Here is a 12,552-nt window from a genome sequence, read left to right as displayed (position 1 = left end):
TCAGAAGTTTGAAAAATGATTTACTTCTTTACAAATTGACTATACAGTGGGACCTTGCTTAATGAGAATAATGTGCTTCTCTTACCTACAATGCGAAACGCTCATCATCCAAAACATATTTTTCTGTTGGAATACACATAAAAATAGGATAATGCACTCCATTCAAAAAAAAAAAAAAAAAAAAAAAAAAAAAAAAAAAAAAAAAAAAAAAAAAAAAAAAAACACTAAAACCATTGATAAAATACAATATAATATAATGTGTAATACTGTACATACTTTTTTACAAAAAAGACATAATTTTTTGCCAACAGTTCAAAGTGAGCACTATGTGTGCAAGACAGCTGGTGAACGAAACACATCTCTATGCGTTGGTTAATGAGCGCCTTTGTTCAATTTATGTTTGTTAATTATGACAGATCTAAAATGGAAATCATACGTATATATTTCAAGATCATTAATTAACATGGGTCTTGAAACTTAAGAGAGCTTGCAACATCATCACAGAAAATTTAAACATCGTCAAGCAGACCAGGGAAGAGATACAGGAGGCAACAGGTGCAGTGTGAAGATTGTTACCAACAGTACAGCTGAATACTGCATTGTAAATACCTTTGTCATTTGTTGGAGATTCTAACGTACAGGGCGGAAGGTCATGGAACAGCAAGTAACTTATTGTGCAATTATAGCAGCTGAAGAGGTCTGTCTTGGTCAGAAGGTAGTTTTTCATACGGTTACCAAAGGCACTGAACAGACTCGTTATGTGAAACATTGCTCGTTAAGCATTGTGTCTTTAATTGCTTGTCATGCGAAAAACTCTGTATAGATGGTGCTTGTTAAACAAGGCTTGACTGTGCTCATTGTAATAATAATACTGATGTAAACATTACACTATTAATTCTTCAGAATTTTCTGTTATCTAATTTTCATTTGTTTCTTGTGAAGCATAAGACATACCATGAGTAAAGTCATTAACAGTATTGGTACAATTAATTGATTATACGCAAATGCACAACACTTTATTGCCACAACTGTAATTTGATGACCACGCCTATCATTCATATTGTTTAAAATAATACTTTACACTTGCCAGGATTTTATTGTTTTTAACAGTTTTTATACAAAGGGTGACAGTGACATCTGTTATAGATGCCACTTAGCCAAATACATTACAATACAAACACAACAATTTCATTGAGAAGGCTATGGCTGTTTATTTATCAAATCATGATTTATTTTTGGAAGAACCAAATCACTTACTAATTACAGCCTTATTCTCTTCTTAGTTTTTTATGTTCACCATTGAAGTGAACACTAATTCACGTAGACAGGCAAATGGTACTAATAATTTCAAAGCTTCCCTTGCCAGCTGTGGATATTCTTCTTTTATCTTCGTCAGGAAGAGGTCAATCTTTTGTGAATTAAATTCCACTTTAAGCATGACATCAGCAGCAAATTGTATGTGTTTCTTTCATCCTCATGTTCAGATCAACCAGTTGTACTGACATGCCCAAAAAGGGATTTAGTATCCATTTCCATTGTCAGCTTCAGAGCTCAGTTTTGGAAAGTAACTTAATAGTTTGTCTTTCAGATTGTGCAAGGAAATTGAAAACTTACTATCACTGACTGGTCCACTGCAATTTCTTTGACAATCTTCTGAACACAAAGGGAAGACTCAAATATCATCTTTTGTAAAGATGTTCGCCTCAAACGAAGTTTTGCAAAGAATCCTTCAGTTTTATCCTTGGCCATTATATTACTTTCTTCTCTCACATGGAGGTGCTTGTTTAAAATATTTTGGTGGTTAAAAAAATTAGCAAGGAAAGCTAATTTTAATAGCTGAACATAATCAGAAAAATTTTTGCGTATCCAGGTGTATAACCTCGTAAGCAAATTAACAATTCAGCTTTTAGTTCAGGACTCATGTCAATACTTCTCCTCTAGAAAACCACCTAATTTTCTGTGTGATAAAGGTTATTTTGATGGAGTGAACCCATGTCTTCACAAATGATTCTAAACAATGGAGTTTTCAATGCCAATTGAGTTCACAACTTTTATTGCCTCTTTAAACACAGCATTTAAATCGGAAGGTAAAACTGTGACTGTCTCATAAAATCAAATGAATTATGTAATATTATCTTTAATCTACAAATAACAATAGTATTTTGTTACCTGAATCATAATAGTTTGCTGCTGATTAAGAGTTTTCAGTTTTGTTTCGAGTAAGTTCAATGACTTATCAGCTTCGTTTTAAGTTGAGAGGTGACACATAAGTTTTGATGGTTTCATACTCTCACGTAACAGTATGTCACTGCAAATTACATATGAAGGTTAATTATTCATGACAGTAAAACCATGCTTCAAATAAATGTCATCATAAAGTCTTTTTTTTCCATTTTGATTTGATTCCACTCCTGCCACTTATACCAGATGTGGAGAAATGTGCAGATCTTTTGATAAACTTCTTCATTTTATGCTCATTCAGAGTGAAGGGCAAAGTCACAATAATTATGTCTCTACTTGCTGGTGCAAACGGACAACTGATTGAGGAGAGCGAAAACGCACACCTTTACAACCGCTGACCCCTTCTTTGTCCCCACGCTTCCACCGCAACGAAGAATATATAATTCCCCATGCCCACTGTGAGTACCTTGCGCAGTGTGCTTGATTTCGTGATCAGTATAGTATCAGTAGAAAGAAAATTAAATACATTGCCTTTGAAATTGCTGGCATAGTTTTATTGCTAGAATTTTTTTACCTTGAAAGGCACTGTGTGTTCAAAAAGATCGAAAAACAATGCCGTGCAGTGATTACAGCATAGCTGATATGTAACAAGGTTGTTTTTACGCATAGCCCTGACTTTTATTGGGTAGGAAATGCCTGTAACTGGAGTGTGGTAGGAGATGGTGGGTGAGTATGGACAGGTCTTGCACCTGAGCCATCCCTGAGGAACGACCCATGGGGTGCAGGTTCGAAAGTAGGAATGGAATAGGGGTGGACAAGGCTATGGTGTAGGTTGGGTGGCTGGTGGAACACTACTTTCAGTGATGTGGGTAAGGTTGTAGGTAGGATACTGCTCAACTCAGAGCTTGAAGAGAGGTATCAAAGCCCTGGTGGAGGATGTGGTTGAGCATTTCAAGGCCAAGGCGATGCTAAGTGATCACAGGAGCACTAGTTGGTAGCTGGTTAACAGGTTTATTTGTGTCTTCTCCCTTTTTGTCACTTCATCTGCACCTTCCTCTCCTGTTTTCTCCCTCCCTCTCCCTCCCTCTCCATCATCCTTATATATTTTTGCTCTACTTCTGTGTTTCTTTCGTCTTATTGCAAGATTGCAATGTCATCTGACCAAAGACCTGTCTCTTTCCCACTATCCCCTCATTGTGTCTGAAGGTGCCAGGTGGATTTGGGGTGCAGGAGGATGCCTTACAGCACCAGTCGAAAGGCCAGTGACAGCTAACTATGGCCACAAGTGCAATGTCAAGACTCGTGCCGCCAGTGCTGTCTGGAAGGTGGCAGGCAGCTGACTTAAAGGCAGTGACCCACTGCCCCATGTTGATGGCCAGCAAATTGCTTCCCAGGGCCCATGCTGGCCCAATGTGCTGACAGCTCCAGACCCAAGGTTTAAGGGTGGATTGCCACATCACAGAATTGAATTTTGATTCATGAACAGTATTCCACATGGTGCACCAAGCCTTCCACCCACATGATAGTAGAGTTTCAATACTAACACAAGTGTCTTTAGGATAAAATGACTAGGTATTTATATGTTTTGGGGCTGCACTTGCTTGAGCTTTGTTACGCCTTGCTAAAAATTTCAACAGCTGCCAACATGAAAAAGTTCTCCTTCTTCTGCCTAGGTACATGCTGTGTCGACTGTTTCTACATGTTGCCAGTCTGGTTCACTTCCCAATGTTGCCACAGCTGTGTTGTGTTTTGTAATGCATAACACTCAAGCTTACCTGTGGCTGGCATTGCTGCTATTTACTTCCTACTCCGCTTGTTTCTGACCAAATGTGATTAGTGCACTCCATGTCATTCTCTACCACTTCCCCACCTCCATCAGTTCAGGCATCTGCTTTCAGCAATAGATTATCAGTAATTGGTCTCATCAGGGCCATGGGAGTATATGTCTGGGTGTCTGTGTAATTGTGTGCACTTTGTGTACTTATGTTAGAAAAAGAGAAAGAGTGCAAAAGCTAATACGAATGCCGTTTCCTGTTACATGTCTCTGTGCTCCATGGATCACTCTGCTATAGGATGGTGCTTGCCTTTTCTTTATTTTATGTACTGCCCCCATCCAGGAATTTCCTTTGTTGTTAATATCTACATTGCTTAGATTACTGTTAATTTGGTCCATTTTTGAACTAAAATTCTTAAGTTCACTTTTAAGGTTACATTTAAATACTGTAACTTTTGCCTAGTTCTACTGCCATTTTGAATAACAAATTAATTTTCTCAGCCACAGCACAGAATTTTCTTGCACTCTGGCCTCAGATGCACTTTCTTGTCATTTTCTTCTGCCATCAATAATCATTGTTTGCTCATGGTGTTCATATCTCTGCTCTAAGCTGATTTGTTTACTACTGAGCTCTGCACTGATAACGTGTTCCTCAGTGGCTGCTGCTCAAAGTGGCATCAATCATCCTGTCCCTGATTGGCTGAATTCCTATCTGCATGGTGTCATTATTATCTGTTGATGTAATTCATAAATAACTTTATCCTTAATGTTTTGTGCACTCTTCAAACACAGTTTTGCTTCACTTATAGCACACAATATGTTTTTGCTGTTCATTGTCAATGTTCATATGCTTCAAATTTCAGGTAATCTTAACAATATTGTGAATAAATAGTTCACTGCTGTGTTACATTTTACTAAGTTCCTGTGTCCTAATGCTGTGCAAAACAGGAGGGTGTACTTATATGGTGGCACCACATGGATCATACCTACCTACTATTTCTGCTTACTCCTCTGTGTCTTATCCGTGGAAGATCAATTAGATGCTGAAAATCGGTTTTATGGAAAACTGACCACTAATGTACGCAACACAACCTTAAATAGTAGCTTGATTTTCACATTTATTGTCACTGTTGACACTACAATGACCAGTTTCAGATCTCACCTAGAAGACCATCACAAGTACATGGTTTGCTGACACTACCAAACAATATGACAGTGGCAAAACACTTAACATGTACTTTAAATAGCTTCACAAAACTGTCATTAGTTGTTACATACAGGAATACATTACACATCTTGATAAAATAGAACAAATAAATAAAATTGCATGTTGTTGTCACAATGCAAGTTCGAAGACTGAAGTTATTCACAGAAGAATTAAAAGGTGTTTTGAAAGATAATATGAGTTGCTACATATGGCTTCTGGTGGCAGACTTTGCTACATGATGTTATATATGTGAATGCTAGATGCAGCCTTTCAAGTGCACTTTTTTCAAAGAAGTGTTAGTGCAGACTCTATAATGTATATGTTGCTTGTGAATTTTCGGACCACAGACTTTTTACAGGCTAGTTGCAAACATATGTTACAAAGACGTATCTTGATTGTGAAAACTACATAATCAATGGAAAACAGCTATGTTGAATTTTGCTATTCCAAATGGACGATACACAAAGGCAGTAATATGGTTTTCTGCATTAAGAAATTAGAAAAGTTTGTAGAACCATCTTATGTATGTCCATTGGGAATATCTTACTTACGAGCAAGGTTACCATTTTAGAAAATATCTCAAACTCTTAATCAGTTAGTGAAGTGCACCATCTGAATTATTTCTTCAACTATCTGCAGAGTACTTTGTAATCTGATGGTAGTTTTAATTTTCAGGCAGGAAACTCCAGTAATCAAATAGACAGTAGCTTACAAGACTTGATAACAAAGCTGCAGGATAGGCTAAAATGCACACTTCAGAAAATTGGTAAATCTGTTGAAAATGATGCTGGGGACAATGTGGAATGTAAGTGTTATATTTTTAGTTGTAATATTTTTCTGTTATTTTAATTTAAGGAAGTTGCGATTATTCTTGCTTGTGGAAGACAAAGCACAGAGTTCAGTACAATTATATTTAGCAGGATAATGCAAAATGTTTCAAATATAATAAATACACTACAGCAGAGTTGAAGCTCACTACACTAATAAGCATCCATATGTGCAAACAGAGAAGATGCAGATGTACAAACCAACATACTACATACTGCTTTGGGGCAGCTTCGCTGAGGCAAAATGAGTTTTTATATGGCAGATAAAGGATGTTGGATGTGTAGCAGTTATTTTCAAAGACAGTGCATTTTGTAGGCCACTTTTCAAGAAACTAAGTGTCATGACAGTCCCATCAATATTTATACTTAGTTGCCTAGTTTACAGAAAAGAAAAACAAGAGCTTCAGATTAAGGTAATCATTTCATTGTCACAGTACATATCACAAAGAAGAGATTGACCAAGCTTTTACAAGACTAAGCAATACTGACAGATTAAGGTAATCATTTCATTGTCACAGTACATATCACAAAGAAAAGATTGACCAACCTTTTACAAGACTAAGCAATACTGACAACATTATACATACCTTAGAGTAAAACAGTTCAATGCACTGCTGCTAGAAGCGTGCACCATCTTAGAAGTCTTTCTTTGTCATAGAGGTTCTTTGTAATTGTACAGAAGAAGATCTAAAATTTTAACTTATACTCATTGTGTGTTTGTATGCAAATCTACATGTTTTAACTGTTTTCTTTATTATTATATGTACTGTTATGTATTAATTAGTTTATACACACTATTAATATCAATAGCATGTAGAATGCTTGAAGATGAAGTAAACAAACAGTGACTTTGTGACAGTTTGGTCATAATTTGTTACTCCAACATATGCCCATGCTTACTTGTACAGCAGTGTAAGACTGTCAGTTTCAGCGAATAATAGAGATAATTAGAACAGTTAGGTCTTTACAGCACCTGTTTAAATTTCCTTGTTTTCACCTCCCATCCTCATAGATAAAAAAATTAACCCCAATGTTAACAAGATTAATATAAGTGGAACAAAATAAAGAGACAAATCTTGTTCAGACAAAACATAAAATTTTGTTAGATATTCATCATGGACACCTTTCGCTGCATAAAAAAACTTGTCTTGTGTATAAATATCAGCCATAGATAACCTTTACATTCTTTGCAAAACTAATTAACTATTGACTTTGTGCAGACCGTGTAGCACTGTGGTGTCTATGAATGCTAAATTCCTTATAGATAATGTTCCAGCTGGTTGTAGCAGTATCTTAGCTCACTTAAATCCTTTCATGATGTTGATATATTTTCATGTTCACTGTCATCCATATAGTTTATTTGCATCAAATTTCCCCATATTTGTAGCATCAAAATGTCTGAATTTTTGAAAAGTGGGCTTTGGAGCGAGTAGATTACAATCTGTGATTTATTCTTTAGCAATTCATCCTTCATATAAACTCTTCCACTGAGTAGTAACATCTTTACAATAAAGTATCATGTCTGTTGTTTTTCAGTGAACCCTATTTCGTATACAAGTTAGTATTGCCTTATAGTTCAAAGTAAATGATTACTCTCATATGTTGTGAAATCTGTGACATATGTTTTTGAATAATCAATAAGAAGAATTTTTGACTCCTTTCTTGTTGGCTCTTTTCTTGTGTTGTATGAGCAATTAGACAAGATTTCTGTAATTGATTTCATAGCCTGTATATAAAGATTATGGTTTCATTAATCTGTAGGATGGGGTGAATGTTAAAAGTCACAGGTTACTAAGTAATTCCTAATGTGATGCTCTTTCATCCATGTATACATGTTCCTATTAACTACTTTCAGCTGCTTCATTAAGATCAATATTTTAATTAAGTCTCTGGAGGGGAGGGTGAACAAAGAAGATGCCTTCAAAATACAAAAATACAAAATATATATGATGATTTTAGCTTGCACCATACCAGTACTGGAGTAACCCCCCCCCCCCCTTTCCCAATGATGTAAACAACCATGCAGGAGCCTATTAGACAGAGGGGGTTCGACAGCTGATCAGATACCGTCATTCCACCTGGAGGAGGTACACGGCTCCTGTTGTCTCTAGTTCAACCATGCCTATCGTGGTTCAATGACATCTGCATTGTTATTTTGTGCCAGGAAGGGCTCTCAACAAGGGAAGTGTCCAGGCATCTCGGGGTGAACCAAAGTGATGTTGTTCAGACATGGAACTGAGACAGGAACTGTTGATGACATGGCTCACTAACGTTGTCCAAGGGCTACTACTAAAGTGGATGACCACTACCTACAGATTATGGCTCAGAGGAACCATGACAGCGATGCCACCATGTTGAATAATGCTTTTCGTGCAGCCATAGGATGTCATGTTACGATTCAAACTACGTGCAATAGGTTGCATGATGCGCAACTTCACTCCTGACGTCCATGGCGAGGTCCATCTTTGCAACCATGACACCATGCAGCACAGTATGGATGGGCCCAACAACGTGCTGAATGGACCACTTAGGATTGGCATAATGTTCTCTTCACCAGTGAGTGTCGCATATGCCTGCAAGCAGACAGTCATCGGAGACATGTTTGAAGGCAACCCGGTCAGACTGAATGCCGTAGACACACTGTCCAATGCCGTAGACACACTGTCCAGTGAGTGCAGCAAGGTGGAGGTTCCCTGCTGTTTTAGTTAATGCCCAGTTGTTACAACATCCGAAACTTGAACAGGATTTTTTATTGCCACTGATGCTGCTTCTGAAACAGGCCTAGGCGCTATGCTTTTCCAAATGGATGATCCAGAAGATATGAATACTTTCAAGATTATTGGACAAGAAAAAGTTAAATAAGAAATGATAGTATTTATATACTGGACCATACTGTGATTCTGATGTAATAAAAGATTTATTCTACCACACAGATATAAAGAAATATTATCAGTGAGAAGATATTTACCATTTATAAAGAGAAAATAAAGGAAAAGAGAATGAGAAGAGTATTTGCTAACAGGACACCGATATTAGACTTGAGCCACAGGATGAGCTACAAGATGTATTATTTTGTTCATTATTTTATATACGGTTAAGAAGATTATTTTATTCCATTATTATTAAATATAATGTATGTGTTATGGCAAACACACCACAATACTATAATTAAGGAGATTAAAAGACAAAGTTCACAGATAAGATAATTCCTGGAAAGAGAAAGAAACACTTAATAGATTGAAGAACAAGAGAAAGCAAGATTAACTGACTTCAAGATAGTTAAGTTTTAAAAAAAATGCTATTCTAGAGGCATAAGTATTTTATGTTTATGAATTGTTGAAGGAGTTTTATATGTATTAATGGTAGAAAGTATATTTCATGTATGTGTAATGGGCATGATCAAATCTAAAGGAAATATGAGAAAGGAATGAAATGAAGCTGATGTAACTGTTTAATCGACGTTATATCTGGAAAACATAATAAGAAGAAAACCATGTGTTGAAGACAATGAAAGCATTATACAAAACAAACAAAAATAATTATTTGAATTTCATGATAAACCAATAACCATTATGGTAAGAGAAATGAATACAAATCTCATGAAGGTATGGTGGTAGATAAAAATGGAAATGAACGGTTAGTGTCATTGGCTGGGAGGCCACTTCAGGGCAGGTCCGGCTGCCTTGGTACAGGTCTTATTACATTCAGTGCCACATTGGGTGACCTGCCCACTGGATGGGGATGAAATGATGATGAAGACAGCACAACACCCAGTCCCTGAGTGGAGAAAATTGCCGACCCAGGCGGGAATTGAACCCGGGCCCATAGGACGGCAATCCGACACACTGACCACTCATCTATCAGGGCGGACAAGGTGTGGTGGTAAGAAGATGGAAAGACTAATGTCTAATATAAACTGAGGACAATTATGTGATAGAACAAACTTCAATATTGAATGACAATGTATATGATGGAAAAAAAGCACCAAAACAAGCAGAAGTGAACAATACTCGCAGTATTTATGATGAAGAGGCAAATCTGCACAATAAGGAGAAAATGCACAAGAATGTCCATAGCATGCTTTTTATAAGAATAAACTGGCACTTGACAGTTTTCGAATGAAACCTTTTAAACACAGCAGTAGAAATTCTGGTCATGTGTAAAGGCTGTTAGTGACACCAAAGTTAGCGTCCAGTCCATAGCTAATTAGACAGGAACTGAAATCCAGGATAACAAACCTAAAGCTGAAATAGATAGAGGCAGTATTTCTTGATTTCCAAAAAGCATTTGACTCAGTACCACACCTATGCTAACTTTCAAAAGTGTGTTCATATGGGGTATCAATTGAAATTTGTGACTGGAATGAGAACTTTGAGGACGCAGCATTTTATCTTTGATGGAGAGTCATAGATGTAGAAGTAACTTCAGGGGTGCCCCAGGGAAGTATGTTGTGACCCTTGCTGTTCATGTCAGATATTAGTGACATTGCAGACAAAATTAATAGTAAAATCACCTTTTTTTGCAGATGATTCAATTATCTATAATAAAGTGCTATCTGAAAGAAGCTGCATAAATATTCAGTCAGTTTTTGATAAGATTTCAAAGTGATGCAAAGATTGGCAACTTGTTTTAAGTATTCTAAAATGTAAAATGTGCCCTTCACAAAATGAAAAATGTGGTATGCTATGACTATAATATTTGTCAACTCTGAGTGTAACACTTTGTAGGGATATGAAATGGGATGATCACATAGTCTCAGTTGTGGGTAACTCAGGTGGTAGACTTTGGTTTATTGGTAGCATCACTTGTGCGACTGGTTGTAGAATACTTGTAAAGTGTGTGGGACCTGTACCAAGTAGCACTAACAGGGGTATTGAACATATACAGAGAGGGGCAGCACGAATGCTCACAAGTCTGCTTGATCCATGGGAGAGAGTCACAGAGATACTGAAGGAACTGAACTGGCAGACTCTTGAAGATAGACGTAAACTATCCCGAGAAAGCCTGTTGACAAAGTTTCAAGAACTGGCTTTAAATTATGATTCTAGTAATATATTACAACCTCCTACCTATTGCTTAGTTAGGGATTGTGAGGCTAAAATTATAATACCTACTTTGTACACAGAGGCATTCAAACAGTTATTCATCCCACACTCCTTACTTGAAGGGAATGGGAAGAAACACCAACAGCTGATACTATTTTGGACGTACTCTGTGCCATGCACCACACGGCAGTTTGCAGAGTACAGATGTAGAAGTAGATGTAGAAAGAGTCTGCAGTGAGCATTCACTTACTTCATCAAAAGTTTTTCTTGTTCCAGTTTTGTGAAGACTCGGTGGTTACAGTTTTGTCAAAAACAGAAGAAATCAACATTAAATTGCAGCAAGTGGGTGAACTGCTTTCATAGAAAATGAAAATAAACAAGGTGTTGATGTCATTGCCAGGGAGATCTAAACATTTCCATTCAGCAAGGGAGACTGTCCCCTTTGACAAGCAAACGGTTAATGAGTTAACTTCAAGATTGCTCATTGAGGGAGAGGGAAACAGTTAGTCCAATCAGCTGGAGCTAGCTTCAGCCATTGTAAGCAGGCAACAAAGTATTACCTGGTATGATTGTGGTACGGAAGGCCATTTTGTGAAGAAATTTAAAAAGAACGTGAAGAGAGAAATGGGAAGCTGCAGTTATGATAAGAAAAGAGGTCATTTGGAGTCAGATTGCACTGAAGGCCAAGGAAGGTAGAAAGGCTCAGGGTGTAAACGGTCTGTCTGTGTCAAGGAGTTCACTCAGAAGATTATTGGTTCATAGTTAGAGGAACTAGCAAGCATATGTGCGAGAAGAGAGAATTATTTAAGGAACTGGACAGTGTGCAAAACTCTGTAAAAGTTCTGGGTGATGGTAAACTTCGTGATATGATATGGCGCAGTACTGTGGAACTGTATGCTTGGAACAGGGTTAAATTTATCAAAACAGTACTTAATGGAGTGCTTTTTGTGCCTGAACTGAAATTCAATCTGTTTTCAGTAAGAAATGTGTTGAACAAGGGCAAGTGTTTAGTATCAAACAAGGAACAATGTGAACTCTTGAACAGTAAAAGTGAAGTTCATGTATTATCTAGACATGTCAATAAAATGTATATTGTATGATGCTTTCCCTAAATTGAACACATCAGAACTATGAATGGCTACTTTGACATGTGCAGATAAAACACACTCTGTGGTTGACACTAAGAACTTTTCATTGCTCAACATTGATAGTGGTGTGGTAAATTTGTCTAAACATCTTGGAAACTTGAGTGGTTGGCATAAAAAATTGTTCCACCTGAGCATTACACACTAGAGAGAGTAATTGTTGCATATTGGAGTGGACTTCGTTGATGACTGTATCAGTATCAAGTGTGATGATTGTTTGGTGGATAAACAACATCGCTTGATTTTCTCAGTCAGTTTGTCAAGCTCTAAGGATTGCGGTACTGGAAGAAAATGTAAGTCAGCCTAGAGAACAAGAGATCAATGAAGACAAAAAAACATAGAAGATTTTTTTGAGGATGCAGAGGAAAATGTA

General features: G+C 37.1%; 1 protein-coding gene across 1 annotated transcript in view; it reads left to right on the top strand.

Moving 5' to 3' along the window:
- The window catches only part of LOC126328907 (cytoplasmic dynein 2 heavy chain 1), a 906,666-nt gene that overhangs the window by 91,813 nt on the left and 802,301 nt on the right, over positions 1-12,552 (top strand). The window contains exon 5 of the mRNA XM_049996078.1: positions 5,838-5,967. Coding sequence (XP_049852035.1) covers positions 5,838-5,967 — 130 coding nt within the window. The remainder of the gene's footprint in view (positions 1-5,837; positions 5,968-12,552) is intronic.

Source organism: Schistocerca gregaria, chromosome 2 (assembly GCF_023897955.1).
Source record: "Schistocerca gregaria isolate iqSchGreg1 chromosome 2, iqSchGreg1.2, whole genome shotgun sequence".
Classification (NCBI taxonomy): domain Eukaryota; kingdom Metazoa; phylum Arthropoda; class Insecta; order Orthoptera; family Acrididae; genus Schistocerca; species Schistocerca gregaria.
The sequence above is the reverse complement of the archived record's forward strand: the minus strand, read 5'-3'. Positions and strand labels throughout refer to the sequence as shown.